The sequence below is a fragment of the Neomonachus schauinslandi genome, chromosome 8 (genome assembly GCF_002201575.2).
Source record: "Neomonachus schauinslandi chromosome 8, ASM220157v2, whole genome shotgun sequence".
In the NCBI taxonomy this organism is placed as follows: Eukaryota; Metazoa; Chordata; class Mammalia; order Carnivora; family Phocidae; genus Neomonachus; species Neomonachus schauinslandi.
In genome coordinates this window covers 32,662,707-32,687,910 of record NC_058410.1, presented here as the reverse complement: position 1 = coordinate 32,687,910, position 25,204 = coordinate 32,662,707, and the positions used below count along the sequence as shown (strand labels likewise).

At 39.2% G+C, this 25,204-nt stretch overlaps 1 protein-coding gene across 3 annotated transcripts in view; it reads left to right on the top strand.

Moving 5' to 3' along the window:
• Positions 1–25,204, top strand: part of AKAP7 (A-kinase anchoring protein 7) — a 144,301-nt gene that overhangs the window by 104,025 nt on the left and 15,072 nt on the right. The window contains exons 1-2 of one of the 3 annotated variants that reach the window (XM_021693452.1): positions 617–665; positions 3,097–3,165. The exons of the other annotated variants lie outside the window; for them this stretch is intronic. Coding sequence (XP_021549127.1) covers positions 617–665; positions 3,097–3,165 — 118 coding nt within the window. Of the gene's footprint in view, positions 1–616; positions 666–3,096; positions 3,166–25,204 lie in introns of those variants that run through there. 3 annotated transcript variants of the gene reach the window in all.

The following is a 25,204-nucleotide window of genomic DNA, read 5'->3' as shown; positions in this document are numbered from 1 at the left end:
CTTTTTCCCTGTCATTCCTACAGTTGGTGCAGCTTGCAGGTCGTTAGTGGTACTTCATTCAAGTTGTGTTTTCAGTGTTCTGCCACGTCAGGTTCCTTACTCATAAAACAAACAAAGAACCCCACATCTCCTGGGGATAACAGAAAGCTCTTCCTCTTTAAATAGCAGGCCGAAAATGTAGGCTTTTTGTTTTTCTTCGGCTTTCTCGGTGTAATTACTATATTTGTCTGCGGGAGAGAGGACCACTCATTGTGGTTTGTTCTGGACGATCTTGCTTCAAGACACACAGTTCTGCAGGCTGTGCTAGAGGCACGGAGCAGAGGCGGGGAGCTCTCAGCTGGGTGAGAGAATTGGGCGAGCATGGGGCTACTTCTCTCACTGAATGCCGGCCCCAGAGCCCTTGCCTCTGGCTGGAGGACTGGGAGGTGGAGCCTTTTTGCTCACGGCGAGTCCCCTTCTCCTTTCTCTCTGCCGGCTGTGCATTGGCTCTTGGAGCTCGGGCTGCTGCTGGGAGTGGAATAGGCAGGGCGTGCTCGCAGATCGCGGCGCGAGCTGCAGCTTCTATTTGGGGCACCCGGGGAGAAGAGCACCGGGAAGGAAAGACAGCACCAGTGCCATGGGTCAGCTCTGCTGTTTTCCTTTCTCAAGAGATGAGGAAAAGATCAGTAAGTGTGATTGTACTGGGCAGGATCCGAAGTGCTTGACTATTTTGTGTGGTTGTCTTCCAGGGGTCGTTTTGGGGTTTTTTTCTTACGGGAAAGATAACAGAAGAATGAGCTGTGATTTTTTTTTCTCTGTGCGTTTCTTTAAAAGGATTGGTAGGTATGTGGTTAATAATTAACTGGGGAAAGTACTGTAACTCAATAAATAGGCTGTGTTAAAAATACAAAATCCTGAAAACTTATTTTTGATTTTCGTCTGTTGCTAATCCTACAGTTCATTCTTACCACACTCTCTAGAGTCAGAGTTTAGTTTTGACTTTCTTTAAATCACTGCATGCAATTTGAGATGTTGTATAAGCCAGACTTCATTTTTCTTCTCTGCAGTTGGGATATTTTCAGGGCAGTGCTCGATAATAACATATAGAGAAGAAAAGCTGGCTCTAGAATGACGGATATTACACATTTGCAGGTATTTTCACGTGTCCTCTGCTTTGTTCTCCATGGAGGGGATTCAGGTGTAACTGTTAAGACAGCTCTCCAAACAGGTGATGCCGCTTTGCTTCCCAGCAAAAACCTTACACATATTTTTAAGCCGATGCCAGGCAGATTCAACATCTGCTTATGGTTGGGAAAACAGAACTTAAACTGATGACACTTGCATTAAATTCTTTTCCTCACTGGATTCTGTGTATTCGCTTACATTTTGACTTTGTTAAATACAGTACTAGCATTTTAACTCTTGTGCTGAATAGAATTTGCCTTACACTAGTTGCCCCCAAATACTGAATTTTTAGTTCCTTTTCCATAAAGTGTTTATAGTCATACTTTCTGCATTTGCAGCCATATCATCAGGGCTTTATTTAAATAAATTTAAATAGGTCTATAGAATCTCATGATATCTGGTTCAGATACTGAAAGGTCCACATCTGGCTTATATTTCCTGCTGCTGGTTCTTTAGGAAACTAGCCAGGGGCAGGTTTTAAAAGCATTGATACACAGCCATACCTGTTCACTTGGGAAATAAGCCAGCTTTTATAAGAAATCTTCTGGGAGTGCTTTGGAATAAATATTGGGAGACTTTGGAGCATTGGATTATTAACAAGGGCCAATAACTGTGCTCTAAATTTTACTTGTGAAACTGATAGTGTACAATATATGATGACCCTGAGCTTAAAACCTGAGTGAGTTTACAGCAGAATTGTTCTTTTTTTTTTTTTTTTTTTGTAACAATGAGCATCGGCATTAGTTTGGCAGCCTGAAACTTTCCAGGTATTTGTCAGGATGATTTATTTGTAGTTCCCGAGGGTTTTGGTTGATGGAGTCATTGCTTGAACACCATCTGTATCTGAAGAACCGTGGTATGGACAGATGTAGGGATAGTAATTCTGCCCTTCTCCCTCTTTACCCTTCACCACTTCCTGTTCCACCGCTCCCGGTTTTCCCCTGGAACCCCTGCTTTACTTGTATTCTGCTTCTCTCCTTCCCCGTGTGTAAGCAGTCTTCTTGGTGCTAACAGAAGTCAGCGTTCACCTCATTGAAGAATTTGCTCTTCTCTGTCTTTATCTGGGATCGTAGGGTGCAAAGTCTCATGTTTTATGCACAGTGCTGCTTCATATTAGCTGACAGGGAGTGGTAGAGACTGCCTTTTGGGGTTACTTCCTCAAGTTCCAAAATTTTAAAAAGAATTGAAGGCATTACACTGTGTCTGAAGCAAAGTTCTAGTTCAGAAGTGCAAATGAGGGTTGGAATCAGTGCATTTGCTCCCCTTTCTTCTCCTCCACCCCCACCGGCTGCTGACCTTCCCCTGTCCCCTCACCAGTCTTGCATTTGTCTTTGATTTTGATGTTGCTTCCCTGTTTTTCTCCTCACGATCTGCTCCACACTCCATCACACATCCCATCAGCTGTTTTCCGATGCTGTGTTTGATTTCTGTGCTACCGGAGGGTCTAAAGAAGAGCTTCTCTGCCAGGCACTGCTTCGCTGCTGGTAATACATGCCTAACAGTACTTACAAAGGGGACTTGAGAAAAAAAACGGCAGAGAATTCATTAGCCATGCCCCAAGAAACACGTAAATTAGCACTAACTATAGATAGCCAGTCCATAAGTTGTGTTGATAACGGGTAAAAGCATCCATAGTAGACGTTTGGGGGGCCCAGCCTTCTTCTGATCCTGCTGCTGGATTGTACAGTAACCTCCTGGGTCTTGTTCATCATTGTATCCCCACCTAGCAGCCTTGTTAGCCTGCTCTGAACCACATGCTCAGTGGGGACCTACTAGAGGCAGAGTACAAAAATGCAAATGCCTACACCCTTCAATTCTGCTGTAAAGGATGATGGCTCTGAAATATACCCCCTCAGGGCAGCTCAAATTATGGAGAACTACATGAGGTTTGGGTGAAAGTTTACATTTGTGGATGTCATTCTCAAAACACAGGTGAGTTGGAAAGCCCGTCCTCTACTGTCCTGCAGAGGTACAGACAGGATATCCCCAGCTGGCCAAGTGGTAAGAGTCAAGTGACCCCTTCTCCCCTCCCACTGCTGCTTTATCCTGCTTTGACCCTTGGTGGTGGTGGTAGATGGAAAAGTATTCCCATTTAATTCATTGTTAGTGTTATTATTTTAATCTATCAATAGCGAACAAGGTGATTGTTTAATCAACTAGTTGTGCAAGGGGCCTAAGTTTGTGTGAAAAGTTAACTGCCTGCGTAGCCAGAAATCTTGGTAATGGGGTGAATCGTCGAATACAGTAGAACCCATAATGGTTTATTTTTCAGCTAATGCAGCCCAAAGCAACTACACACCTTTTTGTTTAAATCCCAGCAGTAAGCATTTTCCTCAACTGTATGCTTTGGGGCCACATTAAGTAGAATATAATGATAATAAATGCATGTTTCTTGCAAGATTAATAAATGCATTTATTGCAAGATCAAGCTCTTTCTGTTGCTACACAGGAACATACTTAACATGAAACATTACTCTAGATACTGTAGGATTAACAGATGTTGTAGATAACTCTCAATGCAGTATTTTTTGCTGAATTCTTATATAGCACTGTTTTCTTTGCATTACCTAATTTCTCATAGTGAGTTTCCTGAAGGGAATGTCCACGAACAGGAATGTTACTGTACAGGCTTACTGACCATTGTACTTTATCAATCTCATGAAATAGACCTCGGAAAAAAACCTAATAATGAAAGGCAGACACTTCTGTAATGAATTAGAAAACATTCCACTGGCTCTTCCCCTATTGCAAATTTTCCCATTTGGAAGTACATTGCTTTTATGTAGAATGAAATAGATGAATGTCCAAAGATGAACCATACTGTCTCATCAGCTAGTCAGGTTACTGTCACCGGAGGTTGCCAAGCATAGAATGAGAAGCCATTGCTAGGGATGTGTAAGGGTGAACGGAACAGCTAATAAATGGATACCCTGGCAACTTGGTTACTTTCTAGCCCTGATATTCCGTGATGCTGAAAATAAAATCGTATGTATTTCAACAAGACACATATTTTAATTTTACAAGTATGTGTCTTCTTATTGGAGTATAATTGACATACAAATTAATTTCGTGTGTACAGCCTAGTGATTTGGACATGGGTCTACTTTGGGAACTGATAACTACAGTAAGTCTAGTTACCATTTGTCCCCAAAGTTAATAGAATATTATTGAATGGATTCCCCATGCTGTAGATTATATTTCCTTGACTTATTTATAGATGGAGTTTGGTACCTCTTGATACCCTTCACCAATTTTGCTTCCCCATCCCTCTGGCAACCACCAGTCTGTTCTCTGTATCTGTGAGTCTGGGTTTTGTTTTTTGGTTGGTTTTAGCTTCCACATGTAAGTGAAATCATGCGGTATTTATCTTACTCTGTGTGGCTTATTTCACATGGCATAATACCCTCAAGGCTTGTCCATGGTGTTGCAAATGGTAATATTTCATTCTTTTTTGAGGCTGAGTAGTGTTCCGTGTGTGTGTGTGTGTGTGTGTGTGTATGCGTGCACGCACACACGTGCATTCCACATCTTCTTTATCCATTCATCTATCAACACTTAGGTTGTTTCCAAATCTTGGCTATTAGAAATAATGCTGCTGTGAACATACGCATGCATGTATTTTATCAAATTCATGTTTTTGTTATTTTGATAGATACCCAGAAGTGGAATTGCTGGATCATATAATGATTCTATTTTTAATTTTTTGAGGAACCTTCATACTGTTTTCCATAGTGGCTACACCACCTTACATTGTGCATGAGGGTTCGTTTTTCTCCATACGCTCACCAACACTTGTTATTTCTTGTCTTTTTGATAATAGCCATTTTGGCAGGTGTGAGGTGATATCTCATTGTGGTTTTGATTTGCATCCCCCTGATGATTAGTGATGTTGAGCATCTTTCAAGTGCTTATTGGCCATTGTATGTCTTCTTTGGAAAAATACCTATTCAAATTTTGTGCCCAATTTTAAATCAGATGTTGTTGTTGTTGTTATTGAGTTATATGAGTTCTTTATATATTTTGGATATTAACCCCTATGGGATATATAATTGGCAAATATCTTCTCCCATTCCATAGATTGCCTTTTAATTTTGTTGATGATTTCCCTGTCTGTGCAGAAGCTTTTTTTGCTTTGTTTTGTTTTGTTTAGAGGCTTTTAAAGTTTGGTATAGTCCCATTTGTTTATTTTTGTTTTTGTTGTCCTTGCCTTTGGAGTCAAACCAAAAACCACATCACTAACATTATTATCAAGGAGCTTACCACCTATGTTTTCTTCTAGGCGTTTTATGGCTTTAGGTCTCACATCCAAGTCTAATCCATTTTTTTTTTTTTTTTTTAAGATTTTATTTATTTATTTGAGACAGAGAGAATGAGAGAGAGAGAGCACATGAGAGGGGGGAGGGTCAGAGGGAGAAGCAGGCTCCCTGCCGAGCAGGGAGCCCGATGCGGGACTCGATCCAGGGACTCCAGGATCATGACCTGAGCCGAAGGCAGTCGCTTAACCAACTGAGCCACCCAGGCGCCCAAGTCTAATCCATTTTTGAGTTAATTTTTGTATATGGTGTAAAATAGTGATTCAGTTCCTTTCTTTTGCATGTGGCTGTCCAGTTTCTCAACACGATTTATTGATGATACTATCCTTTCTGTATTGTATGCTCTTGCCTCCTTTGTCATAAATTAATTGACCACGTATGCATGGGTTTATTTCCACTCTGTTCTGTTCTATTAAATTGTGTGTCTGCTTTTATGGCAAAATCATACTGTTTTGATTACTATAGCTTTGTAGTATAGTTTGAAATCAGGAAGTGTGATACATCTAACTTTGTTCTTTTTTCCCAAGATTGCTTTGGCTATTTGGGGTCTTTTGTGGTCCCATACAATTATTAGAATGATTTGTTCTAGTTTGTGAAAAATGCCATTGGAATTTTGATAAGGATTTCATTGAATCTGTAAATTGCTTTGGATAGTATGGACATTTTAACAATAATAATTCTTCCAGTCCATGAGTGTGGAATATCTTTACATTTATTTGTGTCATTTTCAGTTTTTTTTTTCATCAGTGTCTTATAGTTTTCACTGTATAGATCTTTCACCTTCTTAGTTAAGTTTATTTTTAGATATTTTTTTGATGGAATTATAAATGAGATTTTTTTCTTGATTTCTCTTTCTGATAGTTTGTTATTAATGTATCGAAAAGCAACAGATTTTTGTATTTTAATTTTGTATACTGTAACTTTATTGAATTCATTTATTAGTTTTAACAGTTTTGGGTAGCCTTTTCTGGGTTTTCTCTATATAATATTGTGCCATCTGTTAAAATAGTGACAGTTTTACTTCTTTCTTAGCAGATTGGATACCATTTATTTCTTCTTTATGTCTTGTCTGATTGCTGTGGCTAGGAATTCCAATACTATGTTGAATAAAAATGGGGAGAGTTGGCATCTTAGTCTTGTTTCTGGTCTTAAAAGCTGTGGGTTTGTCATATATGGCCTTTATTATGTTGAAGTATATTTCCTTTATACCCATTTTCTTGAGTTTTTATCATAAATGGATGTTGAATTTTGTCAAATGCTTTTTCTGCATCTGTTGAGATGATCATATGATTTTTATCTTTCATTTTGTTAATGTCACATTATTTGATGTTGAACCATCCTTGCATCCCTGAAGTAAATCTCACTTAATGTTGGTATATGATCCTTTTAATGGATTGTTGGATTCAGTTTGCTAATAATCTGTTGTGGATGTTTGCATCTATGTTCATCAGAGATACTGGTCTATAATTTTCTGTTTTTATGGCGTCCTTGTCTGGTTTTAGCCTCAAGGTAATGCTGACCTTAAAATGAGTTTGCAAGCATTCCTTGCTCCTCAATTTTTTTGGAAGAATTTGAGAAGAATAGGTATTAAATCTTCTTTGAATGTTTGGTAGAGTTCACCAGTGAAGCCATCTAGCCCTGGACTTTTGTTTGTTGGGAGGTTATAAGTGTGTGTTTTAACAATACATACATATTTTACTTTTATATGTGAAATATTTCTCAGTATAGTTTTTTGTTTGACATGAGTTATGAGGATAGTATTTGTTTCATAAATATGAGCCAGATCTCAAGATAGTTTGTTTCTGATGATTTGGAATTTGGTGATATAACAGTAATACATAAATTGAGATAAAATGTTAATTTCATGTCTGGTGAACACTTATATTTTTGAACCTTAATTACCATGGTGGATATCATTCAGTTGCGCTCAGAGAAGTCTATGTTTAGATTTTCTAATTCCCTGGAGGGCTTCCTAGAAATCCTATAGCTTATCCTTTGCTCCTCTCATTTGTACTTAGATACACCCACTTTGAGGTTATCTTTCATATGTGTGTTCTATCTCCTCACAGATTTCAAACACCACACATGCAGGACCCATGTTCTATACCTCTCTTCACAGCTCTAGAGCCTAGCATAGTGTGTTACCCAGAGGAGGCATGTTCTAAATGTTTGTTAGTGAAGAGAATGAGACACATTTCCTGTTACAAGTACGAGAGAACGGGAGTCAGTCTGACATCAGTCTGTCAGAGGACAGAACTTGGAATGACTCTGGTTAATGCTGTAACCTGTAAAGAACTTTGGTTACTGAATGTACCAGAGAAGCATTTTAATTTGTTCTCATTTAGATGCTACAGCATGTGTCCCAGGAAATGTGTGATAGGGAACCTGCCATCAGTGGACAACAGTGTTCATCATCCTTGCTTGCCTGTAGAAATGCTTTGGACACAGGGACACAGCGGTTTACTGTTCTGCTGCTGCCTATTGAAAACCTATAGCCTGTCCCTTGGCATGAAGTTTTTACTATAGAAAGAGCACAGGACTGGGCGTAAGGAGAAGTGGGCGAGAAACTCAGCTCTGCTAGTAACAGCCTGGCTCTGGGGAAGTTACCAACCTCTGTGGGCCTCGCTTCCTCATATTTAAGAAGTAGGGCTTGAACTACCATGATCTTGAAAGTTAGCTTCTCCCCATTTGTCCCCTAGAAGTAAGAGTCTAGGGAATAAATAAGATAGAATGCAGTTCTTTCTTCTTCCTGCTCTTCCTCCCTCCTCTTCTTCTTTTTAACTTACTGCACACTTCCTGTGTGTCAGGTACTATGCCAAGTGGGATCATTCAGGAAACTGCTTATGAAGAGAAACTATTAGAAAATAGATGCTTCCTAACTGTCCCAGTTAAGAGGGGAAGTGGCTGGAAGCCCGTAGTTTGGAGGCGTTCTCAGTTACAGTCGTCCAGAGGTGCTGGGGGGCCGAGAGCTGGCAGGAGGCTGGGACCCCAGGCGGTTCGTTCCCTGCTGCCCCGTTTCTGAAGCAGTGAGGCACAGTGCAGGCAGTGATGCTCTGTGTAACCGGAGACCCCGTTTCGTGTATGTTTCCTGTGGGTGATATTGGGGCAGCACCAGTAATGTTGTGTGATATAAAGCATTTAACCATAGTCACTAAAGATTAGATTTTTTTCTTTACTAAATAATGTATACCCAAGAGGTTTATGTTTCTAAAATTAAGTAGAGGAACTTTAATGCAAATTCTCATAGTTACTATTCCTGTCTTCACTCCCTGATTCCCTTTGCTAATTCATAGGCTATATAGTAACTGTTTTCCTTTTTGTTGCTGTTCTCAGACCTTTTTACAGTTTTCCTGGATTGTATGATCAAATGCTGAAGTAATTTTCTTTGGGAGTACAAAGGTTGTAGAATTTTTCCCAGCCTCTAGTGCAGTCACTGGCTGTGTGAGCTCTACCCAGATGCCCTGTCGACTAATGTGATGTGACCTGTCCCTGTGTCTTCTTTCCTGGGTGAGGGCCGTGTGAAAAAGAAGTGGAGAATCTGATGTACATAAGGATTTTGGCTAATAGAAAAAAGCTTCGTGTATTACCCCTTCCTGGGGCATTTGCATTTTAACAAGCCTCATTATCGCACGTGCTCTTGGGAAGTATTTGTAGTAAAATAATAAAATAAATTAAGCAGCAGTAATGACTAAGTCCAAAATAATCTCTAGTGGAGGAATTTCAGGCAACTAGTAAAACTCTTTCAGGGCATCTGATAAATCACTTTCTATAGATAATTGCTTTCCTTTTAATTAAGTTGGCCTTGCCTAATATGTAGGTCTTTCAGCTTTCATCCACAAATTTCTGATACCCACAGTAAAGCAACTCAGAAGAGCTCTAAAATTCTCAGTGCTGAAAGCAAGGGGTTTTGGAGGCAGATAGACTCAGCTTACATCTTTGGTTCTAATATTTGCTATGTAACTTCTCTAAGCCTCCGTACCTTCATCTTAAATATCTACATATTATGAGAATTAAATAAGCTAACGTGTATAAAATGCCTGACACTGTGGTTAACATATAATAGACCCAGTAAATATCATTTCTCTGTAACAAATGAGAGTATACTGCATAATTGTAGTCATTTTAGAAGTCAGCTTGGCAGAACCATGGTTTTATTTCTAGCATGCCCAGGAAGAGAAAAAAGGGACTTACAGTTTCAGGCCTTGAATTGTTGAGTAGTCTTATCAGTGTGTTATTTTTTCCTTTGGGACACTCCCTTGCCTTCTCCTTGGGATCTGTCCGTCAGGATGCCTTACTTCCCTGCCCTAGGAGAGACGTGTGGTCCAAGCAGAGTTAACTGAGAGTCTTCCCTAAGACTTGATAGAGGGTCTGTCTTCCTTTTGGGTTGTGAGTGTAAAGGTTATAAACATAAGATTGCTACTTGGTAGGGAGTCAGTGGGAGTCTTCCTGAGAATGAAACCAGCACAGAAGAAAGGAGGCCAGAGAAGGAGAAAGAGTCAGTCCTGATGATAATATTTGAGCCTGAGTTCAGCCATGATGAAGACCTTCTTCATTAAAGCATGAAGCATTAAATCCTCCTCTTTCTTCGCTTAAGTTTGCTTGAGTTAAATTTCTGTCACCTATAACCAAACAGCTTCAGATACTATATAATTATAGAGGACACTCTATATAAGAGTAGACCATTCTGGAACAAATATTTACAAATCTGGTGAAGAAGTAAAAACTCAAAAAAAAAAAAAGAAGTAAAAACTCTGATTTCTCCTGAACTTTCATGTTCCATTTTAATGGCAATAAAATTTAGCTTCAAGCAAGAGCTGTTATGAAGAGTAATTCCATCCACTTCAGCTAATATTGTTGAGCACCATACATTTGGAAGGCTCTGAGCCAGGTGTTATGGAAGGTGCAATGATGATATATGGTCCCTGTTTTTGGAGAATTTCCTTTTAATTTGCATGGCTTTTTAAAAAGAGAATTGTTGGAGCCCAATGTTTATTATGCCCTGAGTGGAGAAAGCCAAGATAAAAGGTCTTGGTGTTCTCAGTCAAACAAGCAAAGTCACAGCCCTTCCATACCAGGAAGTTACGTGGCTGCATCCGCCAAGTCCAGGAAGAACGAGTTAATTACCACTGAGGGTGGAGGTTGCCTCAAACCCCTGTCACAGGCAGTGGGTACAGCTTGATGCAGGCAAACACCGTTTCTACAATAAACATTTTAGAAAATAAAGTTTCCTATGACAAACATTTATAATGCCAAAGGTACAAGTTAACAGAACTTGGAACTGTTAAAACCAGCCTTTACATTATATAGTCAAGTTCTCTGCCCTTAGCAAGTAGTCGTAGACAAAAACTGAACTATACGACAAAAATAAAAAGAACAAGTATAGTTTTAGCTCAAAATCTGTGGAAACTGGGATATAAAGGATGTTAATTTTCCTAAAGGCTGAGTCAAAGATATTTGAAGTTTATAATTTTCTGTTTCTACATACTGCCCCCGAAACTTGTGAGTTTATTCAAGGACATTTGTAAGCCTAAGATATATATACAGAGAAATTGTAATGCCTGAGAGAAAGTGTTGTGAAAACAGGATGCTTGGAGTAGATGGAGAGAAGGTTTCACATTCCTAAGAGAGACAGAGCTCACCCAGTTGGTAATGCAGATGGGAGAGGGAAGGAATCTGATGGAAAGGGTGACCCACTTTCTTACATGATCCTGCAGCCCTCCCCACCACCTCTCCTTTGTCTTGTGGTTAGAATGTTGGTGTTGGCTTTTGCCATGTAAATTACTGCAAGTTTCAGTTTGATGTCTTGCATCTGACTGTTAGAGCAAAAATAAAATTCACACTTTCTAAGCATTTAGAATATTCAGCTAAAGTTAGCTGTGAAGCTCAGCTTGTTCAGAGTTTTGATTGATGTTTATGATAGCTAATAAAATGGCAAGCAGATGATCTGTTCATCTAAGACCTTCTCTCTGGATCTGTAGCAGTTGGATCTTATGTAACATTCTGACAAGTGGGAGTGTGTCCTGAGGAGGGAGGCCAGGATGGTGAGGAGCCTGGAAACCACATCATAAGAGGAAGGCTGAGGGACTATGGCTGCTGAGCTAGGAGAAAAGAAGGGGGATGAACTAGTTGTCTTGAAATATTTGGAGGACTCTTTAACATGGAAGGAAAAGAAGAGTTATTATGGTTCCAGCGGGGCAGAATTAGGACAGTGGGTGTATGTTCTCACACATCTTCTTTTGGTGATTTTAGATATATAAAACCCAGTAGTATTTTAATTCTGCAATAACTCTAGTTTTTTTTTTTATACAACTATGTGTATTTATAGATGTGTACCTCTCCACAAATACATATGCAAATATATAAACATATGAAGAATTTAAAAATAAACAGTAGGAGGATTCTAGCTCTCATCAGTTGACCTTTGAACAACATGGGGGTTAGGAGTGCTGACCCCCTGCACAAAGATCTGTATATAATTTTTGACTCCCAAAAACCTTAACCACTAATAGTCTATTATTGACCAGAATCCTTACTGATAATATAAACAGTTGATTAACACATAGTTTGTATGTTATATACATTATACACTGTATTCTTATAATAATGTAAGCTAGAGAAAAGGAGATGTTATTAAGAAAATCATAAGGAAAATATATTTACAATACGGCACATATATTTATGGAAAAAATCTGCATGTTAAGCGGACCTGCTCAGTTCATAACCATGTTGTTCAAGGGTCACCTTAGCAATAACTCTAGTTTTAAATAATGAAATACTGAAATGGAGTCCTAAGCACAGAAAAATTATCATAGTCAAATTTTGCATTAGTAATTCTTTTTTTCGAAGCTTTATTTATTTATCTGAAAGAGAGAGAGAGCGCAAGTGGAAGGGGCAGAGAGAAAGGGGGAGAGAATCTCAAGCAGACTGCGCTGAGTGCAGAGCCCCATGCGGGGCTTGATCTCACAACACTGAGATCACGACCTTAGCTGAAATCAAGAGTCAGACACTTAACCAACTGCACCATCCAGGCACCCCTGCATTAATAATTCTTAATTTGAAGCCATCTTAAATGGAGGACCAAAGTTTTTGTGAAAAAAATGTATGCCTCTTTATTATTTTTTTTATCTTATAATAACCATTAAATGACCATTTGAACTCATTTCTTTAAGATCAACAGACTTGCTTTAAAATAGAAATGTAGGGGCGCCTGGGTGGCTCAGTCAGATAAGCCTCGGACTCTTGATTTTGGCTCCGGTCATGATCTCAGAGTCGTGAGATCAATCCCTGCATTGGCTCTGTGCTGAGGGTGGAGCCTGCTTGGGATTCTCTCTCTCCTTCTCCCTTTGCACCCCCCCCCCCCCCCCCCCGTACTCTCTCACTCTCTCTCAAATAAATAAATAAGTATTTAAAGTTGAAATATACTATACAACTTTGGGTTCTTATCTAGGTATGTTTTTGTATTATGTATACATAACATTAAATGTTGATTGTTGAATTCAGTAGTAACTGTGGGCAGTTGGTATCATTAAGTCCTAGAAGTAACAAGCTAAGGTGCATTGCCTATTACCTTTATAAGTGAAATTTTTATGAAAATATTTTGTCCAAATTTGGACTTTTAAGTTAATTTCCTCTAATATGGGTATAGGAAATTTAAGATACCAATTCATTGTTATGCTGCTGTGTACCATTACTATATACTGTACACTCTACATTACTTAATCTCCTCTGTAAAATTCGATTTACAGATTTGTAGCTTTTGTAGAACCTAAAAATGTATACATAAAACTATATGAAATTTGAATATTAAATTCAAAGGCATAATAGATTGTTTTATGGGGAAGCAAGTTCACAAAATATGCAGTCTTTCTAAAAAAAAAAAAAAATCAGCCTTACAGCTGCTCCTAATTTGGTACTGTTTGCTCTTATGTCTTAGTCCTCTGTAAATACCACACTATGGGGGTGGGGGAAGCTACAGAGACAGTGGTGTCAGGTAGGATCCGGTCAAGCAAATACACCGGTTATTTTAACAGAGAGAATTTAACGTAGGGAATTAATTAAACAAATTTTGGAGGAATAAAGAATAAAAGGCAATACTGACGGAAAACATAGGTAGTGACTTTCAGGCTGGGGTCACTTGGGGGAGGGACCCCAGGGAGCTGAGACTCAGGCCTTGGAGGAGGGGCTGCTGTCTCACAGGAGGTACCTCAGAGCACACAGCTGGGCCCTGTGAGGCTAGGGTGCTGGCCTCAAAGGAGGCCACTCTGTTTTGCTCTTCTCTCTGAGGGAAGGCAGTGAGGCTGATTCTAGGAGTGAGGAAATAAATGAAAACTGCAACCAACGGGAATGAGTGGCTGCCATCAGGGGGACAACCCCACGGGAACAGTGAGCAAACAGCCAAGGGCAAGCTCCTTTCCCCCTTGTGCAGCTGTCCCATGTCCCTCTGGAGCTTCTTCTTGGAAGAACCATATATAAAAGCTGTGGAAGATACAGGTTGTAAGCTACACAGTCCTGGAGGGTACTCTACATATCATACATATATGTAGCTGGCCAAGGAGAAATCCATTTGCCAAGTCCAGTATCATAAAGCTGAATAAAGCTGGGTTCAGGGCTGAGAGACAGTCGTTCGGTAACTGGCACAGAGTGATTGGCTGTGTTTTAACATTATCTTCTGTTTTCATTGTTCCAAGATAAGCATTCAGTTTGTCAATTTGTGGTCCTTATTTCTTTGGGGACAAGAATAATAATTGTATTAAATAATGGTGTATAAAATACCACAAGTATTTATAAATTATGTAGAAATGTGAATATTTCAAAAGAAATAGTTTAAAAATAGGTAGTAGTAATCAAACGAATTGTTAAGATGTTTCTAAGGAAATCCATCACCCAGATCAATTTAGTAAACTTAGAACAAAAATTTTTTAAACTAATTCATAAACAGTTTATGAAATTCTTTAAAAATAATTTCTCTTTTGAAGTTTAAGTATGTGTCCTGCAATCTTACCAGTCTTACTCATAGTATGATTTTTTTTTGTGAATATGTCTCTTTTTTTCCAGCTTTATTGAGATATAATTGATATATCATTCTGATGAATGTCTTTACACCAATTCTCTCATTCCAAATTAATGATGTTCACTGTGAACACATGATAGAGGGACAGGTTAGTGAATTAGGGGAGTTACACCTGCAGCCAGGCAGAGGTTAGTGTTTGGAATGATAAGCAGTACTCTCATGACTTTGGAAATTAAGGGAACCAAAGGCTCAGATGCCAGGAGGCCAGGGCAGTCTGTGAAATGTTCTGAAAATTCTGAGGAATTCTTAAAAGGAGCTGGGATCAGCCAGTCAGAACAGAAATAGAAAAGGGCAGTCAAAAGAGTCAAGGCAGTGAGAGGTTAGATGCCAGGAAGTTACAGACATCAAGGCAAATTTATTCTTTTTTTATTAAAAGGGAGAACTTACTGGCTCATATATACAAACAAGAAGATGGGTAGAGTTGACCTTGAGGCTGACTGACAGGTACTGTGAGCCCTCTATCTCTTCCAGCGGCTTCTGTGTTTTCACCCTCTCAGACTTCGCTCTGTGATGGGGATGACTTCCAGCAGCTCTTAGGAGCATTTTTCCCACTCAACTTCTGAGCAGAATGGGCTTCTCTTTCCTAATCCCCATATATAAAATCTGAAGAAAGGTACAGGTTATAAATTATACAATCCTAGAGGGTGCTATACATATCAAAGACATTGTAATTTATGTATTATGGCACAAAGCACTTTTATATACTAATAAGAGCTATATATTGTGAAAAATTTCCAAGAGATAGAAATTAAGTGTCTTGAGGAAGGGACACTTAAAAAAATTTACACGGGCACAATGTGGACCAGTGGTTTCTCTGGTAGACCAGCAGCCCCGCTGGAGTCATATGGAATGTGAGATGAGCAGTTAACTGAACCGGAGAAGTGAAGTGGGTGCTCTGATTTATCAGAAAGGGTTGGTGGTAAGTGAGGAAAGGATTTGGGCCAATCATTATAAAGTAGATACGGCCTGGAGCCCTGTGGGGGTGGTCAGCAATGGAGCAGTCAGTCACTGATCCTGAAGGAACCATGTATGCTCTTTCAGTTCTTGATAAGGAGAACCGCCATGCATCCCCTCTCATTCTAAATTTTGGGAAGCTCAGAATCCAGCCCATGGCTCTCATGATCTGCACTTCTGTGATCTACACTTCCCTCTGTTCTTTACTTGCTGTTATAATTTATGTTTTTTCTTGGTGTCGATTTTTACTTTTTACTTATAGTGTACTTTTTACAGTATATATTTTTTGCCACTAATTATCTCAAATCTTCTTGAGCTTGGATGACGAACAGACAAATGATGAAAAGAAGCATGTGGCTGAAGGGATGGAAGGGCCCTACTAGGAAAACAAGAGCAAGGTAGAAGCTGTGAAGGATTTTGACACTCACTACACGTGCATAACGCACGTCCTGAAGTAGATATGTTCCTGGAAAGTTGCATAGAAACTAGACTTATGTGATTATTTTTATCAATTGTGATTTACAGAAAATCAGTTTCAGTGCCTCACATTCAGTGTGGTGCATCTAGAAACCTAAAACCATCTGTACCTCATTGTTTCAGCTGAGATCTGTTCATATGTCTGCTGAAAGACCTGTTGTAAGATTAATTAGCCGTAGCTCTCCTTTGTACCTAAGAAGGAATGTCATTCAGTTGCAAAAGAATGTAAATGCAAGCTCTAAAGAACAATACATAAATTTCTTATTTGCAGTCACTCCAACATTGTTTTAAGAAAAATACTCTATAAAGTGAGTAGGTTACTAATAATCATGTTTGCTTACAGAGATGTATAGCAAGGAGGTATCAACAAATAGCCTTGTAACCTTGTAAATTGAAAGCTTTCACTTAAAACAGTAAGAATAGCTAATTGTATTGAATTCTTTCTATAAGGGGGGCACTGTACTAAGTGCTTTGTATTATTATCTTACTTAATTTTCACAACAGCCCTATGGCATAGAACTACTGTTATCCCTGGTTCGCAGATAAAGAAAGTGAACCTCAGAAGGGTTAAACAGATATCAGGGATACAGAGCTAGTAAATGGAGGAGCTAGGATTCTAGTCCTGGTATTCTGACCCTATAACTTAACAAGAAGCATTATAAATATTTTCTAGTTGGAAGTCTCATTTTAGTGGTAAAGACATCACAGAAAGTATCATAGAAATATATTTCCCATCGCCAGATATGCAGCAGCATCATGGTATAATGGCAAAAGTGTCCTGACTTTGCCATATTTAGTTGCATGGACTTGGGCAAGTCTCTTGGCTTTTCTGACCCTTGGTTTTCTCATAGGTAAAATAGTGATAATAATAGTAAGCTTTTGATTTAAATGTGTGGGGGGGGAAAAAGGCACATAATAGGCACTTAATATTAGGTAGGCTTATTATTATTAAAAGGTTCCACAAATATGATAATTACCACTGAGTAAAGTAACGTTAGGTGTTATGAAAGCACAGGTATGTAGAGTCTTGGGACTCCATATGCAGGACACTAGGTCTTCGAAGGAGCTGGTGATGAGGAGCATGACTCCTCAGCCTCTGAGGCTCCTGGGAAAGACTCTAAGCAGCTGTAGGAGGGACAGGCTCTGGTTTATTCTTCAGAGAAAAACACTGGACAAGACCAGGGTTATCTCTGATCTCCTCCTTCTGACTGTGTTTCGGTGCCCTGCTTTCCCCAGGGACATTAGGCTTGACATTAGGGTGGCCTGGCGAGTAAGCCCCATGTGACACCGAGTGTTCTGTGCTCACCCTGGGACACGTGGGCAGGTTTCTTACCCAGACCTGAGACTCCTATGCTGGCAGCAGTTCTTCCATACTTGGAGATCAAGAGCTTGGGAAGCAAACATCAACTGACACAAGAAATGAGTTCATTTACATTTACATACCATTAGCGCATTACTCAACAAGTGTAAATGCTAGTTTAATTTCCTATTGTAAGAATTCACATATTCAAAGAACTTTAAAATATTTTATTTATTTATTTGTTTATTTGAGAGAGAGAGAGCAAACACAGAGGGAGAGGGAAAAGCAGACTCCCCACTGAGCAGGGAGCCCGATGAGGGGCTCGATCCCAGGACCCTGGGATCATGACCTGAGCCAAAGGCAGCCGCTTAGCTGACTGAGCCACCCAGGTGCCCCTCAAAGAACTTTAGTGAACAGTAGATATCACCAAAGAGAACTTTAAAATAATTTCATTTTCATCTGAGTGCTTTCTGGAAGCCTCTAGTAAATTGATAATCATAGGTCATTGAAAAAAGAAAAGTATTTCTTAAATTACTTTCTTCAGTTACTCTTCCTGAAGCTAAAGCAGTAAATGCACGAGTTCAACAAGCTTCAGTTTGTTTGTTTTTTTAAATGAGTAATGAGACTATATTAATGAACACAAGTTGGCAGTAAGGCGAAGAGTGTGTGAGGAAGTGGGGGCGGTCAGGACTGCAGTGGTCAGGAGGTGAGGGGAAGTGGAGACATCGCCCCTTGGCATCTCTCCCTCTTTAAGGACTCACAGTGTTCCCCTCGGGGCCTTTCAGTGGTCTGTGGGGACAGCAGAGCAGGATGACTGGCCCCTTTTATAGCTGGAGAAACTGGTTCCAGTGCTCAGAACTCAGTGCTCACAAGTAGGTTCAGTTTCTTTATTCATTTTTGTTACATGCCCTGAAGAATGGCCAAGGATGACCTTAAATTGTATTTTCTCTTGATTTTATTTATTTTATTTTTAATTTTTTTTAAGTAGACTCCACCCTGGGCATGGAGCCCAATGTGGGGCTTGAACTCATAACCCTGAGATCAAGACCTAGGCTGAGATCAGGAATCAGATGCTTAACCGACTGAGCCACCCAGGCGACCCTCTGATTTTATTTTCATGACTAATCATTTTCAAGTTTTCTTTAGCATCTCGTATTCTCTGTTTGACCTACTATTTTTGCTTTTACAATACCTGATAGATATGGTCCACAGATTGGTCAGTATTCAAAAGCAAAATACACTGACCAGATAGTTTTATGGGCCTGGCTTTTCATTGCTCAGACTTTAAAATTTAGGTTTTAGAAACCAGCAAAGAAAATGAACAGTGGCAGTTTAACCTATTTTATGTGTTGGCTAGTTGAGTAATTAGATTGAAAATCTTGTAGTATAAAATGCATTCTGTAGTCTCATCCAAAATGGGTTTGGTTTAGGATTAGGCAGCTGAGTTAAAAGGAGCTATGTTTTGAATAATTTTTAAAGTATGATTTCTTTCTTTCTATGATATTGAAGTATTTATGATGCTCTTAATCACATTGTAGTTATGGTTGTATTTTAGTCCGTCTCACTGAACTTAATGACTGGTTATTTGCATTGAACCTAAAACAAAATGAAGTAAAATCATTGGTTAGTGGCATATCTGATGTTTTCCTATAAAATTATAGGGACATTCTTAGACCCAAGCTTATATTTTTAAACATCAGCAGAAATGTGAATACCTAATTTTTCTTAACATTATACCTCATGGGTTAAAATAGGGAATTCCTTGAAGGCAAGACTAAATAATTTGTGTAGAAATAAATGATGTGCAAACTACTTGGTGTGCCCTGCAGAAGTCTCCATAATCTCTCCCCTGAGTACATTTGCAGCCTCATCATTCTCCTCCCTTCCTACTAACCGGTCATTGTATACTAGCCCAAGTTCTGCAGTTACCTGAGCAAGCTGGTTAGCCTTCCCACTTCCACCACGGTCATGTCATTTCTCCCCTGGCTCCCCTGAGATACACTTTGAAGATCCGGCTCAAGCATCACTTCATACAGGAGACTTTCTTTTGATATTTTCCCCTAGTTAGAATTGACCACTGTCTACTCCGTGTACCCACTCTGTGTTGTACATCTTCCCTTCCGAGCATTCACGATCTCTTCTTTATCTCTTCACATGTATTTCTACCTCTGCTACGTTGCAGGTGTCCTGAAGGCAGGGCCCATGTTGGATTAATTTCTATATTCAGAGCAGCAATGCTAATCACACACAGAGGGAGTTCACTGAATGTGTGTGGAAGGAAAGATGAAAGGAAGAAGGGAAGATGGGGGATGGAATGAGGGGATTATACTCCATTAATCAATATCCATTATTTAGTATAAAGATCTTAATCCAAGAGTGAAACTTTCTGAGTTTCTTGGTTTTGTATTTTTTTTTTCCCAATTAGCCAACCATTAAATTATGTGCTTTTTCTCTCATGTACACCCTCACTTCCCCGGGGTGTGGGTGCACCAGAGAGCTGGGGGCTATCTGCCTGGGGGCCAGTGCCCTGGATGAACTCATCTGCCTGATTTTGAGTGAGAACTCCAGATTTTCATCACTTCTACTATGTGATCTTGTGTAACCTCTTGTGTTTCGTTGTTCTTGCTTGTAATATGGGAAGAATAACACTTATTTTACCTCAAGAGGTTTCTTTGAGAACCGGATGCAATAATGTTTCTGAAAGCACTTTGAAAAGTGTGAAGTGTTGTCTGAGTGACTGGAGGGAAGCATTCCTGTAACTGCTGTTTGTGACCTGGCACCGTGGGGGTTTTCTCAGTCTGGGGGACCTTTGACCAGGGTGTGTCCTGACTGCTTGAAAAGAGGAAAAGTGGTATCTACAGTTACGATTTATTTCACCAGATTAGATTGATGGCAGCGTTTATGCTGCTGATCTGCCTTGGTGAACATTGCCTTTAGATAAGGAAAGTGGCCTTTATTTCTGCTTGAATCAACTCCTAGCCTGGAATATCAGCCTAAGAAGAGAAGTATGTATTACCATGAGCAGGTGTGTTAACCCAGCAAGTGAAAATTAATCCCAGCTGGTTGTGCTTTTAAGTTTTATGTACAACTCTCTCTCTTTTTAAAAAGATATTTATTTATTTATTTATTTATTTATTTATTTGAGGGGGGAGGGGCAGAGGAAGTAGGAGGGAGAGAGAATCTCAAGCACACTGCGCACAGAGCCACAGAGCACCAAGCCCAACATGGGCCTCAATCCCATGACCCTGAGATCATGACCTGAGCCAAAACCAAGAGTCGGACGCTCAACCAACTGAGCCATCCAGATGGCTCTGTTTTATATAAAACTCTCTTAAATATTAAAATGATAAAAAATTACATGAACATGGTAAGTTTTATGATTTAAAGCAATACTTATTTTCTAGCCCCCTTATTTTTCTGCCAGATAAGATCATCATGCTTTTGACATGTTTGGAGACTACCATTTATTTCCTCTCTGTCATATGAATAACTTTCCAGGGATAACCATACTTCTATTGATACTCCTTTGTACCAGGGCTTGTGTTTGAAATCTCTGCTGCTTTTATGATTGCTCGAATGGCACTTCCCAATCAGTTTTGCACAAAAGGATGTATAGTGGTCCTTGAGCAAATAGTCAGGGATATTGAGAACTCCTTACATTCCCAATGCAAGCAAATACAAGAATCAAAATTCAGGGAGGAAAAAAAAAAACCCATGGTCTCTAAATAGTAGAGAGCATTTTGTGATAGGGAACAGCTTAGAAGCAATACAAGGCAAAACAAATGAGCAAGACAACCTAGTGAGTACAGTGCCCCTTGGACATAGATTTCAGCAACAGAGTGACAGTGATCACTTGTCAATCAAGGACTGGCTGCACATGAGTTTGCTCTTTCGGAGCAGATTAGACCAAATGATACATGTTTTGTACATTGAAGGGGAGAATTAAAATGATTTGGGGTTCATTCATGCTCAGAAACCACCCCTATCTATTACACTGGAAATTATTTTTCAAATTTTTATATTGAGTGCCATAGAAGAAGATGATGCAGAAGGAGAACAACGGAGAATCGGAAGCGTGCAGCTGTGAGAGATTGCAGTGGAGATGTGTTATCTCAGAACAGAGAGAGGAGCTGAGGAAATCGCCCTTGTTACCAGCTCCATGCTAACTGCAAAGAGTGACAGGGCACTAGGCATTTCCATATTGCCACGTCCACATGGTGACCCCAGTAGACCCCCGACTTTGTCCCTCATCATGAAGTTGTTCTCCTTAGTATTACTTAAAATTGAGGTGTCATTGACATGTAACAGAATTCACTCTGTGTGTGTGTGTGTGTGTGTGTGTATACAGTTTGGGGAGTTGTAATCAACATGTAGGGTCGTATAACCACCACCACAATCAAGACTAGGAAGTGTTCCCTTATCCCCCCAATCCTCTTGTGCCCATTTAAAGTCAACCCCTGCCCTTGTCCCCAGCCCCCAGCAAGTTTCCAGAATGAAATCCTGCCTTATGCAGTCTACTGACTGACTTCCTTCACTTACTATAAGGCACTTTAGATTCATCTGTGTTGTTGATGTATCAGAATTCATTCCTTTGTATTGCTGAGTACTGTTCTGTTGTGTGGATGTACCACAGCCTGTTGATTCATTCACCAGTTGAAGGGTATTTTGGTTGTTTGGGGAAATTAGGAATAAAGCTACTACAAACATTTATGTATAGGTTTTTGTGTGACCATATGCTTTCATTTCATTTGTTTTCAATTCTGGCTAGAAATGAGATTGCTGGTTACATGGCAAGAATATGGCCAACTTTCATAAGAACAACTTTTGTAAGAAATTTCCAAACTGTTCTTACAAACTGGCTGTTCCATTTTTGCATTTCCACCAACAAGAAGGAGTTCCAGTTGCTTTACATCTTCACCAACACTTGATATTTTTTTTTTTTAAAGATTTTTTATTTATTTATCTGAGAGAGAGAATGGGAGACAGAGAGCATGAGAGGGAGGAGGATCAGAGGGAGAAGCAGACTCCCTGCCGAGCAGGGAGCCCGATGCGGGACTCGATCCTGGGACTCCAGGATCATGACCTGAGCCGAAGGCAGCCGCTTAACCAACTGAGCCACCCAGGCGCCCCACCAACACTTGATATTGTTAATCTTTAAAAGTTTAATTTTAGTGGGTGAGTGATAGTATCTCATTGTCATTTTAATTTGCCTTTCCCTGATGGCTGGTGATGTTGAGCATTTTTCACATGTTTATTGGCCATCTGTATATCTTGTGGGGTAACTCTTCAATTCTTTTGGCCATTTTTAATTTTTTTTTTTGTCTTCTTACTAAGTTGTGAGAATTCTTTTTTTATTCTGGATACACATTCTTTAATGGCTATGACTTGCAAATATTTTCTCCCATCCTGTGGTTTGCCTTTTTCCCCTTAACAGTGTCTTAAGAAGAGCAAAAGTTTTACATTTCGATGAAGTTCAATTTATCCTTTTCTTTTGGTAGAGTTTTTTTGGGGGGGGATCCTATTTAAGAATCTTTGCCTAATCCAAGGTCACTAAAAATTTCTGTATTTTCTTCTAGACATTTTATACTTTTAGCTCTTGTATTAGCTCTGTGATCCATTATGAGTTCATTTTTCTATCTGCTGTGAGGTAAGGATCCCATTCCTCTCTTAAAGCCTATGTCTTGGGGCACCTTGCGTGGCTCAGTTGTTGAGCATCTGCCTTCGGCTCAGGTCATGATCTCAGGGTCCTGGGACTGAGGTCATGATCTCAGGGTCCTGGGATCGAGCCCCGCATTGGGCTCCCTACTCAGTGGGAAGCCTGCTTCTCCGTCTCCCACTCCCCCTGCTTGTGTTCCCTCTCTCGCTGTGTCTCTCTCTGTCAAATAAATAAATAAAATCTTTTTAAAAAATTAAAAAAAAATATAGTCCTTGTATCATGTGACCTTGCTGAACATATTTTTGTAGATTCTTTAGGATTTCTAGATAAATGATAATATATACTGAGAATGAAGACAATTTTACTACTTCTTTTTCAATCAAGAGCTTTTTACTCGTTTTTGTTGTTGTTGTTTTGTCTGATTGCATTGTCTACTACTTATAGTACAACACTGAGTAGTAGTAGTGAGAGCAGATCTTTAGATTGTTCCTGATCTCAGAGGAAAATCATTGCCTTTTACCTACTAGGCATTGCTGTGGGTTTTCCTAGAAGCCCTTTTAAGCCTAAGAATGTTTCTTTCTATTTTTAGTTTGTTAAGAGTGTGTATCATGTTTATCATGAATGAGTATTAAATCTTGTCAAATTCTTTTTCTGAATATATTGAGATGATTGTATTTATTATTTGTTAGTATGGTGAATTATACTGATATTCAAATGTTAACTCAATCTTGCATTTCTGAAATAGACCCCTCTTAGTTATGATATAGTATCTTTTTCATGCATTGCTATATTTGATATGGCAGTATTTTCATAAGGGCTTTTATATCTCTATTTGTGAGAGATACTGTTCTGTAGTTTTCTTTTTTCACATGTCTGTCTGGCTTAGGTATCACAGAATGAATTGGGAATTGTTCTCTTTCTCCTCTTTTCTAGAAGATTTTGTGAATTGGTAAAATTTCTTCCTAAAATACTTGGTAGAATTTACCAACAGTAGAACCATCTGTTGAAAGATTTTTGTAAAAGATTTTATTTATTTATTTGAGAGAGACAGAGCATGAGCCGGGGGGAGGGGCAGTGGGAGAGGGACAAGCAGGCTCCCCGCTAAGCACGGACCCCTGGACCAGGGGCTGGATCCCAGGACCCCAAGATTATGTCCTGAGCCGAAGGCAGATAGTTAACCGACTGAGCCACGCAGGAGCCCTGAAAGATTTTTTTTTTTTACTATAATTTCAATTTTTTTTTTTTAAGATTTTTTTTTAAGATTTTTTTTTTTTTTTTTATATGACAGAGAGAGACACAGTGAGAGAGGGAACACAAGCAGGGGGAGTGAGAGAGGGAGAAGCAGGCTTCCTGCTGAGCAGGGAGCCCGATGTGGGGCTCGATCCCAAGACCCTGGGATCATGAACCGAGCCGAAGGCAGACGCTTAACGACTGAGCCACCCAGGCGCCCCAATTTCAATTTCTTTAATAGAGCTATTTATGTTATGTGTTTATTCTTGAACAATCAGGTAGTTTGTTTCTTTTAAGGAACTTGCTCATTGCATCTAGTTTGTTGCATCTATTGGCATAAAGTTGTTAATAATATTTCCTTATTACCCTCTTAATGTTTGTACCATTGATGGTGATATTCCCTCTCCCGTTCCTGATAGTGGTAATATATATCTTCTCTTTTTTTGTTCTTGATCAGTTTGGGTAGAGAGTTGTCAATCTTACCGATTTTTTTTTTTCCCCAAAGAGCCAGCGTTTGGTTTTATTGCTTTTTCACTGTTGTGTATTTGTTTTCTGTTTCATTCTACTATTATCTTTATTATTTCCTTCTCTCTGTTTACTTTGGGGTTAATTTGCTTCTCTTTTCCTTTGTTTTTAATGTGGCAGCTTTAATAAAACTGATTTGAGACCATCCATTTTTATTTTCTAATCTAAGCATAAAATGGTATAAATTTTCCTCTAAGTACAGCTTTAGCTGTATTCTACAAATTTGATATGTCGTCTTTTAATTTTCATTCAGTTCAGAATATTTTCTAATTTCTTCTGCTTTCTTCCTTAATCCATGGATTATTTAGAATTGTGTTGTTCAATTTCTAAATAATTGGAGGATTTTCAAGATATCTTTCTGTTAGTGATTTCTTATTTGGTTCCACTGTATTTTGAGAACATGCATTGGATGAGCTGATAATTTTAAATTTATCGAGACTTGTTTTATGGCGCAGAATATGATCTCCTTTTGTAAAGGTTTTCTGTATACTAAAAAGAATGTGTGTCCTGTGGTT